Genomic DNA, 17,803 nt, shown 5'->3' with positions numbered 1-17,803 from the left:
TCTAGGAGATTGGTCTACTTTGGAAGCATTTATGTGCAGTCTATGTAAAGGACAGGTCCTTGGCACTTCATCCTGAACCACATTGTGATGGTGGCAATTTTCTTTTATTTGTGATGGTTTGCCACTTTCTTCACTGTCAGAAAGAGAATAAAGACCTTATAACTACTGCAGCTGGATCAGGAATTGAACGCACAAAGTCAACATTATGCGATTTAATCTACCCAATTGAGTGAACTGGCACCATACTTACAGCATGCCTATCTTTTTAATTTTGGAAATTACTACTTGTTAATTGATATTTGAATGGTAGAGTAAATTTTGCTAATGAAAGGGAAATCTTTATCCTACTTAGGCACATCTTGCCTGGAAATCTCTTGAAATTAATGCTGTATGGTATTAGCATCTGAAAGCTAATGTATTAATATTGTGTTATTTGCTATCTTAATGATTAAGATTTCTTAAATTATGACTTTAGGATAATTTTTGCACATGTGCTTGAGAATAAATACGTTTCTGTTTTCCCATCTAAATGCTAAAACATAAAGGTTCTGAAATTGATCCACAATTGTACCATAATTGATTATTTTTAACCTTAGTAGATTTTCTAACCAAAGGTCATTCATTCTGTCTTGAAATGTGCTAAACAGTATCATTGCACCTAACTCAAATCTTCACTGCTTAAAAAGTGAGTCATGCAGAGGTAACCAATCCACAGATAGTACGGTCTGATCGACAGTCAAACACGTGGCAGCATTCATTGTGATCTTAGACAGTGGTATCTAGAAACTTAAGCACAGCCAAAAACAGACAGATAGGAATGAACCCTGTGCCCCAAAATGCATGTGATATTAAGAGTTCAGCTTCATTCTCAACAAAGCAGCAGGCTGTAAACAACTACTGGCAATTTCCAGACAGCTCCTTGGAAAAGAAGACTTCAGGATTACCCCTCACTATCAGAGCAGTCAACACTTAAATAGATCATTAAAGGGAGCCAAGAAGGGGTGAGCTTAAGTATTTGGCTACAGTGAGCATTGAGAGAAAAGCATCTCAGTGACCATATGACAAATAGCATATTCCTGATGTCAATCATACCAGATATACTCACACAGGAGAATATGTTCTGAATAGATATGATGTATAATGATTGGTATAAAAGGCCCATTGTAATGGTTCTTCAATGATGTGAATGGAGAAATGTGTTCTTTGATGTCATAGCAGGTCTTGCAAGAAGAAAATCTCCCAAGTTTAAACTGTACTGTGCAGAGTTGGGCAACTTCAGCTGCATCAGTGATATAATTTGCTATGACTCACCTCAACATCACAGATTAGTGATGGAAAAAATGCTCAAGTTGCTGCTCCTATTTATTGTTCATTTACAGCTGGGGTGTGCATGTGTGAACCCAGATAGGACTGAGATGCCTTCTCCTGACAGACAGCCAGGCAAGACTCACTGTCCAGATTCATATTTAAGAAATGCTTACTTGGGAAAGGTACCATAATACAACCGTATCCAGGAAGAATCGACATTTCAGTAACAAGAACAAGAATACTCATTTAAGCATGCAATTTAGGAGCATGTGCAAGCCTTTTTACCCCTCAGCCTGCAATTACATTCAGTAAGATCTTCACTGTTCTGATTGTGGCTTCAACTTTACATTTCCATATTACACAAAAATTGGGAGCTTGAAAAACGTATAAATCTGTGAAGCTCAGTTCTGTTTAATATTTAATGTTTAACGTCAAGAATCATTGTTTTCCTTCTATAGAGCTGTAGTGATGTGATGAAAGAACGATTCAGTGGTGATCTAGCAGATGATGTAATGCTCCAGTTGACTGCGCTGCATATCTACATCACCGTCACCAATGCAAGGACCAATCAGAAAATCAACCTACGGAATGTTGAGTAAGTGATCTGATTGACAGTAAAGTACAGTCAGTAACATTTATCTCACTTAGCATGGGACAACTGAGGATTCTGATACCTTTACGTTAAGTTTGCTTTGGAAATTTTGATTATTTATCAAAGGTTTACTTTTAACATGGTGAAGATAACCAATATTTTACAGTAACATCTTCTAGAATTTGCAGTAAACGGTATATTCAATATAATTCATAATAAAGGCATAAAAGGCAAGTTGACATATAGATGCCTTTCTTCTCTAAGCTTCACAGAGTGACATTACAAGATAATGTATTGAAGTAATATGGTATTCTGATACAAACAAGCAAAATAACCCCAAATATCTATATCTGAATGAAAAAAATCCACACATTCTCAAAATATTCAAATGAGAAAGCACTCAGTCCAAGGGTTAACGATGTTGCTGGACCCTGGAAGGAGTCAGATGACAAAGTGTAGTCTGGTTGAAAATCCAAAGAGCAAGGGAAAGTGAACAAAGTAATGTGTGAACCGAATGGAAGCACAGGAGACAGTCAGCTGTTTCTATGTTGGAAAAATCTAAGAATAACAGGGAGTAGCTGGAAACAAATTGATTCATGTAGTCTTTGGCCAAGCAACTTGCCTTCAGCAGTAGTAGCCAAAGAAATGAAAAGTTTATCTGGGATTTTCTTTATGTAATTGCATATATAGTTATGTATAGAAAACATATCAAAATTCTTAGCAAGAAGGGAACTGATTGTCCAAATGAGAAATCAGGACATTGTGGCTATCATTCCTTTGTATGTGTTCAGAAACAAACATCAATCTTATTTCAAGAAATCCCTCTGTGTCTCATTGCATTTGGCTCAACCCCTCAATATATTCCCCAGCTCCTCTGTGCTGCTGCTGTAGGTGACTTGGTCACAGTGGGCAGGATTGATGGGGTGGCACGTTGGCTCAGTGGTTAGCATTGCTGACTCACAGCACCAGGGACCCAGGTTCGATTCCAGCCTCAGGCGACTGTATGTGTGGAGTTTCTACATTCTCCCTGTGTCTGCACGGGTTTGCTCCGGTTTCCTTCCACGTTCCAAAGATGTGCAGGTTAGGTGAATTGGCTGTGCTAAATTGTTCATGGATGTGTAGGCTAGGAAATGTAGAGGAATAGGGTAGGAGAATGGACCTGGGTGTTATACTCTTTGGATGGTTGGTGTGTACATGTTGGACCAAATGGCCTTGTCCACACTGTAGGGATTCTATGAATTACTTGCATAGTTTGGCAAAATCAAAAACTTCCAATTATACCATTAAATCCCTCCAAATAATATTGGATTGAAGCTAGAAGTGGGATCAAAGCAGAGGAAAATAACAGCTTTAATTAAATGGAAGCAGAAAGAAACATGTCAATATGCAACACAGAACAGAATAGGGGAATGATTCCAAAGTTAAATGAGAGTAAAGGGGAAACTATGCTGCTTTCAATGGCTAAGTAAAAACATAAGTATGCATTGAGGAAAGAGGAAAATGCTACCCAACAACCATGTAAACCACTTGGGCAGTGTTCCACTCGAACAAAAAGGAGATCCACTTCTCTTAATACTCTGTCAGAAATACTCATGCTGCTCTTTCTGTGCCAACCCCACTTCCAGTGTGCTTTGAAAAGCAGTTGCACTGAAGTCTGGGTAAGGAGTAAGAAGAGTGCCTCTGGGCCAGATTTTTGCAAATAAGGTTGTGTTAGGAAATTTTCCAGCTTTTCAGACTTGCCTCGGTGGAAGGTTACGACATGCCAGTTACCAAAACAGATACTTCTGCTGTCATAATCTTTTTATGGGCCTGGGCTTTCAGCCCAAAAAATGCATAAAGAAGCCATCCAGTATTGCATCCCATGGAACGAGCATTCAGCTGAAGTTTGACGCTGTGAAATGAGGGGAAAGGAATATAGGCATAGCAAGATGGAAAACCAAGGCCAGGTGCAGCCCATTCTTGGGAATCCTGGAGGAACACAACCACGACAAATATCATTTTAGATCGATTCTCTTCCTTTTGACCAGGATAAACTGAAAAGAAATCTATAGACCAATCTTCACCCAATACAACACCAGGTTGCATTGGTTGATGGGTCATGCAGGCTTATATAAACACCAATGTATAGGAAAAATAGGAAAAGCTTTCAATAGCTTTCAAATTTTGGCAGGCAGAGTGTTAAAATCAACAGGTCTCTCCTCCAGCTGAAAGATTATAATTTCAGTGTTCACTTGTTTGAAAGAATGAATATTTTACAGATGAAAATATATTTCTAGTGATTGTCTCCAATCTAACCAAAGTTTTCAGGTCTGCAACTTGTACTCTCTCATAAGAAACATGTCTCTGAAATGAATCTCATTGGGATCAACAATTCTATTTGTTATGAATCTTAATGAAAAGCTTTCTTTCTAATCATAATGTAATGTAGTTTGGATATATTAGCTGTGCGATTTCAAACTTCAAAGAATTTCATCAGGCAATAGAATATGTCATGAATTCATTGCTAAATGATCAGTCTCAAGCTATTTCAAAGCACATAGAGACATTAAACAGTAAGCTAATGGAACTTGTATGTTTTTAATTACAACAGCAGCATCGTGTGGTCAAAATTCTACTGCTGACACTTAAGGTTGTTTCTGAAATGGAACTAATGGCCCACTTTGCCTATGCAAATCAATCTATTTGCATAGTTCAAGCGCATATCTGCACCTTTAACATTGTACTGAAGCACATGGTAAGAGTTGTAGAAAGGAAAACTGTAATAGCCCTTACTATATTGTCATTATAATTGACCAAAGATATATAAATAAATAGTAATCAAAGCAGGATCTGCTGGAGAAACTCAGCAACTCTAGCAGCATTTGTGAAGAGCGAAAGAGAATTAATGTATCGCATCTGATATAACTTCTTCAGAACTGAAGAGAAATGAGAATAAGGAATGGATTTTATACTGTAGATAAAGATGATGAGGAGTAAGTAGAACAAAAGAGAAAGTCAGAAACAGAATCGAGGATGAGTGAGATTAGAGATCACTGATGTTACAGGACAAAAGGCAAAGAGTAGTAATAGCTGTAGAGAAGTGAGTTAGGATCAGAGGAGGCATTAATAATAGATGTTAATGACAGAAATAGGTCAGCTCTGCTGAAACAAAAAACAAAAAAAAAGACATGGGGAGCAGGGATGGTGAGGTAGGGGAGTCAAAATGAAGTGAAAAATTCATGGTCTGACTTTGTTGAACTCAATGTTGTGTCCAAAAGACAGTGTAGTACCTAAACTTTAAACAGAATGATGTTCCTCCAGCTTGTGTAAGGCTTCATTCTGCTGAAGACTGCAACAGACCAAAGAAAGAAATGTGAGCATGGTGCAATAAAATGGCACCGGAAGGTCAGGGTATCTTGTTTTGAGTTTCTGAAAAATCAGAGTCATGCCTGTGGACTGAGTGAAGGTGTTTCGCAAAGCAGTCACCAGTCAGTATTTGGACTCTCCAGTATCCAGAAGACTTCATTGTGAGCAGCAAATGCAATAGAATTGATTGAAAAATCATAGAATCCCAATAATGCAGTAACAGGCCATTCGTTCCAACAAGTCCACACCGATGCTTCAAAACGTAAACCATCTAGACCCATTCCCCTACCCTTTACTGTACATTTACCCCTGACTAATGCACCTAACCTACACATATCTGAACACTATGGGTGATTTAGCATGGCCAATTCACCTAATTGGACATCTTTGGATTGTGGGAGGAAACCAGAACAAATCCATGCAAACACGGGGAGAATGTGCAAACTCCACACAGACAGTCGCCTGAGGCTGGAATCAAACCTGGGTCCCTGGCGCTGTGGGGCAGCAGTGCTAATCATTGAGCCACCGTGCTGCCCATAAAGATGTAGAATTAAATCACTGCGGTGTTGAAGAGAAGGAGGGAGGATGTAAAAGGCTAAATGTTGATGCAATTATGGGACGATAGAATGGTCAACACTCTCCCTATTTGTCTTTCAGTGTACTGAACACATCCATTACCTTCCAATCGCTTGCCATTTTCATACTCCAGCTTGCTTTGTTAATATCCAGAAAGATAATAATCCGAATTTAAATAGAAAATTATCTTTTTAAACTTCTTTTTGGTGAAATGATCACTTTGCTTGACTGACAACATGGCTACCATGATCACATAATGCCAGTTGATTACCATTTCTGAAAAACTTTTATCTGTGGTAACCAGGGAACAGTAGTTTTCATTATCCTCCTGAAATGTCAGACTCCCTGCATTGTATAAACATTCCAGCCAAGCTAACACATAGAAAACATAGATAAGATGTTTGAACCAGCCAGGTCAGAACAAATAAAATAAATTGAAATACATTGTTAGAGATGGTGATAACAACCAGACAGATATTTGCTACAGAACATAACTGGTTTTCATGATGATCTATGATCAAATCCACTTTGTACTAAAGTGGCTCAACGTGAAATGACAGCCATCATTGAAAATGTTGGGTTGAGAACAGCTTTAATGACACAGCTTTGACTGCTTTCATCTATCTGATTGTAACACCAGAACAGAATACATGATAAACAGGTCTAATCTGAGCTACTGCCTGCCTCTGATTTCAATCTTTCTCAAAGATCTGATTTCTGAATAGAATTCTCTTTTGTTTTCACCTGCAAAGTGAACCACTTCCCTGTTTACAACTGTTGCATCTTCACCTGCAATTTAACTACATCTGAGCTCCTGTGAAAGGGAATTTTTCACACAGCCAAGTGAAACCAATGAAATTTCTGGACACGATTTCACTAATGCCAGCATCATTGATTTTAAGTAATTTGTAATTTCTTTCCTTTTTCTTACGTTCTTTCTTTGGACACGTGTTTGTGTGAATATGTGTTGTGTGCCATTTCCACATTCATAAACCTACTTGTTTTAAATTTTTAAAAAATTGATGTGAATTATTTTTAAATTGGACTTGGCAAACAAGGTTTGGGTAAACACACTGCCATTTATTTTCAAATGGGAAAAGAAAATAAGAAAGGAAATTAAAAACCCACCTCTGTTATGGACAGAAGAGGAGAACAGTAAAATATCAAAAAACACCTTTTCCTCTTACCTGAGGCACACAAATGCTCACATTTCTGTCCCAAATCTGATATAATGTTCCAGTGAAGTCTAATACAATCTGTCAAAACAGCATCTCATTTTCCATTTGGGCACTTCACATCCTATGTACTCAACAGTAAGTTCAACAGCTTCAATCCATGAACTCTGTTCTCCATATTATTTATCTTGACTTCCCCCTCCCACCATCCAGCAGTGTCTGGTTTTCTTGTTGTTCTGTTCCACTTCTCCTGACCACTTGTATCTCCAAAGTAAAACACATTACTTTCTCACCTCCCTCCTCAAATACAAAGAAGGGTGATTTTGAACTCTGTTAACTTGTTGACTCTGTTTCTCTCTCCACAGATGCTGCCAGACCTGTGGAATTTCACCAGTACTTTCTGTTTTTATTTCAGATTTCCATCATTCACAATATTTTACTTTTGCTTAAAAAAATTGGTGATTATTTTGCTTTGCAATCAGTTGCAATAGTAAAACTTTAGCCTATTCATTTTTAATTGCTTCTGATGTCCTTAATGATGTCGGGCTCTCAGAACCCAATGATATACTTTGCAGTAGGTGTTGCTAATAATGTTGGTATTGTAATTAAGTCATAAAGAATCACTTTTGTGTTTGCATTTGGGCACTTATCTGTCAGCTACAACTTGGGTCAAAAATTGTGATGGGCAGCAAAAAGAACAGGGAGTGGATTTATTGAATTCTGTCAAAAAAGTCTCTGCACCCACCCAAATAACATTCCAGATGGACTAAGAAAATCATTTATTTTCGTGTCCCAAGGGCCACTGAACTGAGAGAAAGGAAGACTTCATGAACAATGTAGTTTATATATTAGCTCTTCTAGAAGAAAGTGAGGATTGCAGATGCTGGAGATCAGAGCTGAAAATGTGTTGCTGGAGAAGTGCAGCAGGTCAGGCAGCATCCAAGGAGCAGGAGAATCAGAGTTTCGGGCATGAGCCCTTCTTCAGGAATCCTGAAGAAGGGCTCATGCCTGAAACGTCGATTCTCCTGCTCCTTGGATGCTGCCTGACCTGCTGCGCTTTTCCAGCAACACATTTTCAGCTCTATATATTAGCTCTGTATGGTTTTTGAATTCCATAGTGTTAATGTGCTGTAAACAGCTCTAAGCATATCCTTACAATTATTCAAGTTGTGTTGAAATGGTGGAAAGCTACAATTTTCAAGATACACAAATGGAAGAATATGAAAGCACAAAGCCTTGGTATACAAAACCTTGTGCTTGTTTTGGCCCCACTCCTTTGTATTCCTGTCAAAATATGGTTGTAATTTGTTAGATCCCATTTCTTTCTTCCTTTCTTTCTTTCCCTATGAAGAATGCAATATTTCAGTTTGTTTCTTTGTTGAATCTTCTAGGAAGGAATGGGGCCTGGAGATGTTCTTACCAGCATCTCTTCTGCTGTACATAAAGGAAAAGCACAAACGGAAAATCCTTGCGCATCATCTCAAAGTAACTCAAGCACCAGGTCCTTCAGGCAAAAAGGTAAAACAAATTAAAGCTAGACCTTGGCAGGTTTCTCAAAAAAAGGCAATATTTTGTGTTAGCTTTATTGGATGTTTGCATTCAAAATCAAAGGGTTGATTCAGGACTCCTATGTGACAGAAGAATAGGTGTTCAATGGATGCAGATAAATACTGAATTGGGAGATTGACTAGGCAAACATTTCTCTCTGGATTGCTGTTAAACTATATCTACTGAATGGAAATACTTTGATCCATTTAAATTTCACTTGCCATCTTTACTCAATAGAAATCTATCATGCCCAATCTTGAATTTTGACAATCCCGATGAAGGGTTTATGCCCGAAACATCAATTCTCCTGCTCTTCGGATGCTGCCTGACATCCTGTGCTTTTCCAGCACCACACCTTTCAACTCTGATCTCCAGCATCAGCAATCCTCACCTTCTCCCAATCTTGAATATGTCAATTGACCCAAAACCACAGATATCTTTGTGTGAAAGATTGTATTTTGATTTCATTGCCAATTAATTTATCTCTTTCAGATTAAGCACTCTTAATGTGTTTTTCCTAACCAGAGGAAGTAGTTTTAATGTATCAATTCTTATCAAATCCCTGCAAATATTTTGATTAGATAATCGTTCCCAATTCATGAGAATACTTAATATCTAGTGTAATGATTTACACTTCTCTATAATTCTGGAGCATCTATGCTGCAACCATACAATGGAACTTCACCTTTCCTAAAATTCAAAATTTGAATATATTATTTCTAATGAGAACTATTTAAATTTAGATACTGTGTGTTGATGGAGCCCACTCATTGTTACAAACATGTCTGGCAGAAAATAGTTGTCCATCAAATGGATTACTGCTTTTATATGTACCTGGTTCCAGTGTCAGATATATGGATAAAATTTAATTGAGGTGACGCAGTTCTTACCCACTGGAAAGCTCAGGTTTGCCTCCCTTGGGAAGCCCCAATATATTCAATGCCATTTTGTCATTTTTATCCAGAATCAAAGACCTTGGGTGTGGGAATTCTGCCCACCGAAGAGAGCTGCTGACCAGTCAGTCATGTAGTGCCATCTGAGAGGAATGGTGGCTACTGGCTAGGTGGCTAGCAGGATCAGGAGTGGTGTGAGACTGCTGGTTGAATGGGTTGTGAGATTAGCCAAAGGAAAGGGGGAAACAGAGGTTGATGATTACATTTCATCACATTTTTCCTGTCTCTGAAGTCTGTGTGCAGCAGTAACTTCAGAACCACAAGTCAATGTGTCTTTGTGTACACAGAACCTTCAAGTGGCTGTACGGCCATGCAGCCTCATGGTTGAAGGTGAGAGCAAGGGGGTGACTCCCCATGGTGCATTCCTTTCCCGTCGCTAGGAATTTGCTGATTAATAACTAGTATCTCTGAATCATTGTCTTTCCTAATTGTTCCCAATTAATGTTGGCAGTTAAGACTTATCTAGATTAGGTTCCCTACAATATGGGAACAGGCCCTTCAGCCCAACAAGTCCACACCGATCCTCTGAAGAATAACCCACCCAGGCCCATTCCCCTACTCTATATTTACCCCTGACTAATGCACCTAATACAATGGGCAATTTAGCATGGCCAGTTCACCTCACCAGCACAACTTTGAATAGTAGGAGGAAACCGGAGAAGCAAGATGAAACCCACGCAGGCATGGGGAGAGTGTGGAAACTCCACACAGACCTTTCCCCTCTCCCACCATTGTAATCCCACATTTACTCTGGCTAATACACCTAGCCTGCACATACCTGGATACTACAGGCAATTTAGCAGGGCCAATCCATCTAATCTGCACATCTTTGGACTGTGGGGCGAAATCCACGCAGACACGGAGAGAATGTGCAAACTCCATACAGACAGTCCCCCAAGGCGGATCCCTGGCACTGTGAGACAGCAGTACTAACCACTGAGCCACCGAGCCGCCCTAATATATGTGTTTACAGCTCATTTCCCAGCAACTTTACACATAATGTAACAGCCTTGATTCAGTGACAGTACACTCTTGCATCTGACTTAAAAGGTTTGTTTTCCAGACCAATCTGGACCTGAGTTTGTAATCGAGGAAACATTTTTCAGCAGCACACTAACTCAGTGTATAATGTTGTGCCAGGGCCCTGGTACAATTCCAGCCTTAGGCAACTGTCTGTATGGAGTTTGTGAAGTATAAGGAGTTATTTTGCACCAAAGCCACAGATGATCATGGAATGTTTCCATTTTGATAAATGGTTACACCACGAAGCAGAGTCCATTGCCCAATTGTGGCCACGTTAGAGAGGTTGGTGCAACATTGCAAATTCAGAGGATTCCTCCGAGTTGCCTTGTGGGACAGTTTGTGGCCTCTAACATGAAACCATCCAATGGAAGCTCCTAACAACGAGAGACCAGGATTTCAAGGCAGCTCTCAAAATTGCTACGTGATGGAGTTGGCCACCAGCAAAAAAACATAGTTGACGGAATACACCCAGGTGCCTATTGTAGGGGAAACTCAGTAGAGCACAGTACCAACCGCAGAATATCACCAATGTGGCAAGATTAGCCACAAAGAAACAATGTGTTGGACCCGAGAAGCCCAGTGCCACAGGAGGAGAGAAGTGGGTCATATTTCCTGAAATTGCTGGGTATGACTCAAGCAGGAGAAAGGCTGTCTAAAGGAGACTATTCAGAGGATAAGACATAAGGCACATGCCATCAGCCAGGGAGTCAGCTGGGAGTCACCCAGATCTGTGGGAGAAGCAGAAAGCCCAGCATCAACAGCGTTTGAGTTGAACATCCTGTCGGAACTGGGTGAAGCTGATCAATTCTGGGTTCTTCCCAAATTACAGAGTAAGACAGTAAAGGTAGAAGTGTATGAGAGTGCAGCAGTGCCTCTGATTCCCAAATCAATATACAGAGAGAAGTTAAAGGCACGGTCATTGAAGCCTTACATGGACATACATGAAAGAATTAGCTATGTAGGGCACTGAAGGGCTATGTACTGATCAAAGTACAGCTAAGAGACTGGTGTACCAAAGCAGTCTCTGTACATAGTGAAAGGTGACTATCCTGCATTATTCAGATGCTCCTAATTATGGAAATTAGTTAAATTGGATCTTGGTTAATAGGCTGGTGGACCAGTACAAGATTGCCTGCAAGGGAAATCTAGGGGAAGTGAAATAAGTAGAAATTAAACTTCAGGAGGCTTATCCAAGGGGTCTGAAGGCACATGCATTACCATACGCATCCAGCCTAAAGGGAAGGCAGAACTGGAACAGCTGGTGAACTGGATTTGAACGTGTGGCTGGGGAACTGCTGCAGGAAGCAAGGATTTAAATTCTTGGATCACTGGGGTATGTTTAGCAGTAAGGATAAATTATACAAGAGGGATGGGTTGCACCTTAATAGGTGGGGGGCCAGCATTCTGGCAGGTAGGTTTGCCACTGCAACGCAGCTATGTTTAAACTAAATAGCGGGTGGAGGGGACAAACTGGAAGTTTAAGAAGGAAGTTAAAGGGAAAGTTAGAACAAGAGAAGTCAAGAAAGACAATGGAATCAATGGAGCAGAAAACTCAAAAAAGGATCATGTAATAAGGTCAAGTGAAATAGGGATTGATAGGAAGGGTGAGGGGAGTAACAAATTAAAAATATTATATGTGAATACACGAAGTATTAGAAATAAGGTGGATGAGCTTGAGGCTTATTTGGAAATTGGCAGTTACGATGTTGTGGGGATAACTGAGCCATGGCTTCAAGTGGGCAGGGCCTGGGAAATGAATATTCAAGGCTATACATGCTATCGTAAGGACAGACTGACTGGCAGAGGGGGTGGGGTGACCCTGTTGGTAAGGAATGATATTCAGTCCCTTGCGTGGGGGGACCTAGAATCAGGGGATGTAGAGTCAGTATGGATAGAGCTGAGAAATTCTAAGGGTAGAAAGACCCTAATGGGAGTTATCTACAGGCCCCCAAACAGTGGTCTGGATGTAGGGTGTAAGTTGAATAAGGAGCTGAAATTGGCCTGTCGCCAAGATATTACTACAGTAGTTATGGGGGATTGTAACATGCAGGTAGACTGGGAGAATCAGGATGGTACTGACCCCAAGAAAGGGAGTTTGTGGACTGCCTCCGAGATGGATTCTTAGAACAGCTGGTGCTGGAGCCTACCAGGGAGAAGGCACTTCTGGATCTGGTGTTGTGCAATGAACCTGATTTGATCAGGGACCTCAAAGTAAAGGAGCCATTAGGAGGTAGTGACCACAATACAATAAGCTTTAATCTGCAGTTTGAAAGGGAGAGGGTAGAATCGGAAGTGACAATATTTCAATTGAATAAAGGGAACTATGGAGCTATGAGGGAGGACTGGCCAAAGTTCAATGGTGCAATACCCTAGCAGGGATGGCAGTGGAGCAACAATGGCAGGTATTTCTGGATATAATGCAGAAGATGCAGGATCAGTTCATTCCAAAAAGGAAGAAAGATCCTAAGGGGAGGCAGGGGTGGCCGTGGCTGACGAGGGAAGTTAAGGACCGTATAAAGACAAAAGGGAAAAAGTATAATGTAGCAAAGATGATTGGGAAAATGGAGGACTAGGAAGCTTTTAAAGAACAACAGAGGATAACTAAAAAGGAAATACGCAGAGAAAAAATAAGGTACGAAGATAAACTGGCCAAAAATATGAAGGAGGATAGTAAAGGCTTTTTTAGGTATGTGAAAAGAAAAAAAATGGCTAAGACTAAAATTGGGCCCTTGAAGACAGAAACGGGTGAATTTATGACAGGAAACAAAGAAATGGCAGGAGAGTTGAACTGGTACTTTAGATCTGTCTTCACTGGGGAAGACACAAGCAATCTCCCAGATGTCATAGTGGCTGAAGGACCTAAACTGAAGGGAATTTACATTTGACTGGGAATGGTGTTGGAGAGACTGTTAGGTCTGAAGGCTGATAAGTCCCTGGGACCTCATGGTCTACATCCCAGGGTACTAAAGGAGGTGGCTCTAGAAATCGTGGATGCATTGGTGATCATTTTCCAATGTTCTATAGATTCAGGATCAGTTCCTGCAGATTGGAGGGTGGCTAATGTTGTTCCACTTTTTAAGAAAGGAGGGAAAGAGAAAACAGAGAATTATAGACCAGTTCGTCTGACCTCAGTGGTAGGAAAAATGATGGAGTCAATTATAAAGGACGAAATTACGACACATCTGGATAGCAGTAACAGGATAGGTCAGAGTCAGCATGGATTTATGAAGGGGAAATCATGCTTGACTAATCTTCTGGAATTTTTTGAGGATGTAATTCTGAAGATGGACAAGGGAGATCCAGTGGATGTAGTATACGTGGACTTTCAGAAAGCTTTTTATAAAGTCCCACATAGGAGGTCAGTGAGCAAAATTAGGGCACATGGTATTAGGGACAAAATACTGACATGGACTGAAAATTGTTGGCTGACAGGAAACAAAGAGTAGTGATAAACGGCTCCCTTTCAGAATGGCAGGCGGTGACCAGTGGTGTGCCGCAGGGATCAGTGCTGGGACCGCAGCTTTTTACAATGTACATTAATGATGTAGATGAAGGTATTAAAAGTAATATTAGCAAATTTGCTGATGACACAAAGCTGGGTGGCAGGGTGAAATGTGAGGAGGATGTTAGGAGAATACAGGGTGACCTGAACAGGCTAGGTGAGTGGACGGATGCATGGCAGATGCAGTTTAATGTGGATAAATGTGTGGTTATCCACTTTGGTGGCAAGAACAGGAAGGCAGATTACTACCTAAATGGAGTCAAGTTAGGTAAAGGGGCAGTACAACGAGATCTAGGTGTTCTGGTATATCAGTCAATAAAAGCAAGCATGCAGGTACAGCAGGCAGTGAAGAAAGCTAATAGCATGCTGGCCTTCATAACAAGAGGAGTTGAGTATAGAAGCAAAGAGGTCCTTCTGCAGCTGTACAGGGCCCTGGTGAGACAGCACCTGGAATATTGTGTGCAGTTTTGGTCTCCAAATTTGAGGAAAGACATTCTGGCTATTGTGGGAGTGCAGCATAGGTTCACGAGGTCAATTCCCAGTATGGCGGGACTATCTTACGCTGAAAGATTGGAGCGATTGGGCTTGTATACGCTTGAGTTTAGAAGGCTGAGAGGGGATCTGATTGAGACGTATAAGATTTATAAGGATTGGACACTCTGGAGACAGGAAACATGTTTCCGCTGACGGGTGAGTCCCGAACCAGAGGTCACAGTTTAAAAATAAGGGGTAGGACATTTAGAACAGAGTTGAGGAGAAACTTCTTCACCCAGAGAGTGGTGGGTGCATGGAATGCTCTGCCCCAGAAGGCTGTGGAGGCCAAGTCTCTGGATACTTTCAAGAAAGAGTTGGATAGAGCTCTTAAGGATAGTGGAATCAAAGGTTATGGGGATAAGGCAGGAACAGGATACTGATTGAGGATGATCAGCCATGATCATAATGAATGGTGGTGCTGGCTCGAAGGGCAGAATGGCCTACTCCTGCACCTATTGTCTATTGAACCTGAGAACATTGGAAGCAGTAACCACTAGTGAATTGTCCACTCCAATCATCCCAGTCTTAAAAACAGATGGCACTACAAGGATTTGTGGTGACTTGAAGATCACAATCAACCCAACCCTGAGTGTGGATCAGTACCCAATTCCGCACATTGAGGCACTGTTGAGTAGAACAGTTGGGGGGAATGTGATCCTCAATACTGGATCTATTATAGGTCTACTTGCAGATGGGGGTTGCAAAGGGGTCCCATTTTGGTTACAGATCCTCCAAAGAGGAGCATTTGAAAAACCTAGAAGAGACACTAAAATGGTTGCAGGAACACAGCATACATGTAAAAAGGGAGAAATGCATGTTTTTTAAAGACTTCATAAGGATCATGCGTATCTTGCACATTAGTAAGGATGGCACCACTGTTGTCACCCCTTTATCCATGGGAATCACCTCTATCACTACGGCAGTAAATTCACGTCAATTTTGCAGGACCATTAGAGGGACAAATGTTACTCGTGATTGTGAATGGCCATTCCAAGTGGCCAAGGTGGTGGTCAGGAAGTCGGTATCAGTGGCATTAATGATGGCAATTGTCCACCGTTTGTGGTGCAAGAGTCTGAGGAGTACCTGGAAAATAAGGCAGCACGGTGGCTCAGTGGTTAGTACTTCTGCCTCACAGCACCAGAGACCAGGGTTTGATTCCATCCTCAAGCATCTGCTTTTGTGGAATTTGCACATACTCCCCATGTCGGTGTGGGTTTTCTCCGGGTGCTCCGGTTTTGTCCCGCAGTCCAATGATGTGCAGGTTGGGTAGATTAGCCATGGGATTTGCAGGGATAGGGTAGGGGTCTGGGTCTAGGTGAGATGCTCTTCTGGACGTCAGTGTGGACTTGATGGCCCAAATGGCCTGATCCATCCTGTAGAGTTTCTATGATTCTGTAATCATGGAGTCAGACGTGTGAGATCAGCTCTGTATCACCCTGCAACAAACAGTCAGGCAGAGAGCTTTGTATAAACCTTGAAGCAGGCCTTAAAGGCCTCATAAGAGGAGGGATCATTAAAATGGCTACTCAACACATTCCTCAGCATGTACAGGAACACACTTGCCAGTGCTCACTGGCTCATCTTAATGTTCAACCCCCAGCTGAGAACCATGTTTGACTTACTGCGGCCGGAAGAAACTCAAGAGGTAGTAGAGCAAAATCAAGAAGAACAGATGGTCAGAAGAGTGGGAAGCATGAGATGAAGGATATTCCAAAGAGGACAGACTGTGTTGGCCTGATCCCAGGGATGATGGTGGCTGAAACAGGACCATTGTCTTATGTGATGCAGACCTGGGATGAAATGGTCTGGAGGAGACACGCCAACCAGTTGATTGTCACACCTCACTAAAGATGGAGAAGTTCCTCAGAACACCAAGCCAGTCCAAATGGGACCAGTGGTATCAACTGAATCATGTGTCGCTGAGCCAGGGTCAGTCAAACCTAGGGAGGAGACTACAGCAGCATCACAGGGCAACAACAGCCAGCCAATCAGAGCGATATGTACCTCCGAAACACACAAGCCCAGATGACTACACTGGAAAAGGTTCCGGAGATAAGGAGACAGTCTTCTAGAACCACCATTCCCCAAGATACTGATTATATCAATGTGAACAACAGAAGAGTCATTTTCTTTTTTCATGTTTCTTTTTGTACATGTTCCTGATGATGTATGTAAATTAGCAACAATGTTTGTATAATAATTGTAATTGTTGGAAGTAAAAATATAGATAAGGGAAATACAACTATGTGTATATTTCTATTGATAAAGGGGGAGGGGTGTTATGCTTGTAGTTGGGTGTGTGTTGCCCCTTTAAGATGTTGTGTTTGTCTAATGCAGTGCATCAAAAGTGCATTATCAGCTATAAAGTGCTCTGTGATGTTTTATGGTGCTAAAATCTGTTGTTTAAGTATAGTTCTTTCCTAAAGGGATGGAAAAATGACTCGCTTCAATTAATCATAAAGCATAAAGATATGGCACTCAGAGAGAAATGATACATCTCTCCATTTTTAATATTGCAACAAAACACTCTCTGTGGAAGATTCCTGCCCCTGTTTTGTTGCCTGGAAACTCATTGAGTAAAGACGAAAGACGTTTAATGCAACAAGTTATGATCCCAGTTAATGTTCTTACTGGTCCAGTCAAATCCTAGATTGTATTGGGCTTGATACATCATATTATGGACTCTCACTGAAACATAGATAGGCAATGCCACAGATTTTGCATTAACAATAAAAATAGAAATGAAGATTAAAATAGACTAAACCAAACTATTTGTACATAATACACATTTAAATATTTTAACGTATATGGTAAAATATAATCCCAATAATCCCAAAAGAACTCTTTCACAGTACTCATAGAGCGAATTCCCTTTTCTATCACCCCATGGGGCTTAATTTAACTGTGGCTTCAATTCCCAATTTCAAGACTCTGATAGCCTCTTCCTGGAGCCTTCATACAACCAAGCTTCAGTTTTTTTCTTCAGGCTCTTAACCAAACACTTCAGGTCTGGATTTTACAAAACTCCTTACACTGAGTTAACCAATTTTTAACAATTCTAAGCTATATTTTCCCTTTCTCAGAAGCACTGCTTTACACATCCAATCTCAGCCAAGAATCCTTCAAAACTGCCCAAATTGAAATAATTTATTGTTTTAAAAACCCTTTTGCTTCTAAGCAATGGGTGGCCCCCTAATCAAAGAGAAATCGATCCCATATCTTCTAAACTGGTGTCTACTACAATAAT

The 17,803-nt window shown here is 40.8% G+C and overlaps 1 protein-coding gene across 1 annotated transcript in view; it reads left to right on the top strand.

The window, feature by feature from the left end:
• Window positions 1-17,803, top strand: part of frmpd3 (FERM and PDZ domain containing 3) — a 210,070-nt gene that overhangs the window by 117,983 nt on the left and 74,284 nt on the right. The window contains exons 8-9 of the mRNA XM_043705300.2: window positions 1,767-1,903; window positions 8,388-8,514. Of these exons, the coding sequence (XP_043561235.2) occupies window positions 1,767-1,903; window positions 8,388-8,514 (264 nt within the window). The remainder of the gene's footprint in view (window positions 1-1,766; window positions 1,904-8,387; window positions 8,515-17,803) is intronic.

The sequence above is a fragment of the Chiloscyllium plagiosum genome, unplaced genomic scaffold (assembly GCF_037043375.1).
Source record: "Chiloscyllium plagiosum isolate Xiang-an unplaced genomic scaffold, Cpla_swu_hap1 HiC_scaffold_11, whole genome shotgun sequence".
Classification (NCBI taxonomy): domain Eukaryota; kingdom Metazoa; phylum Chordata; class Chondrichthyes; order Orectolobiformes; family Hemiscylliidae; genus Chiloscyllium; species Chiloscyllium plagiosum.
Note: the sequence above shows the minus strand (reverse complement) of the source record. Positions and strands in the feature narration are given on the sequence as shown.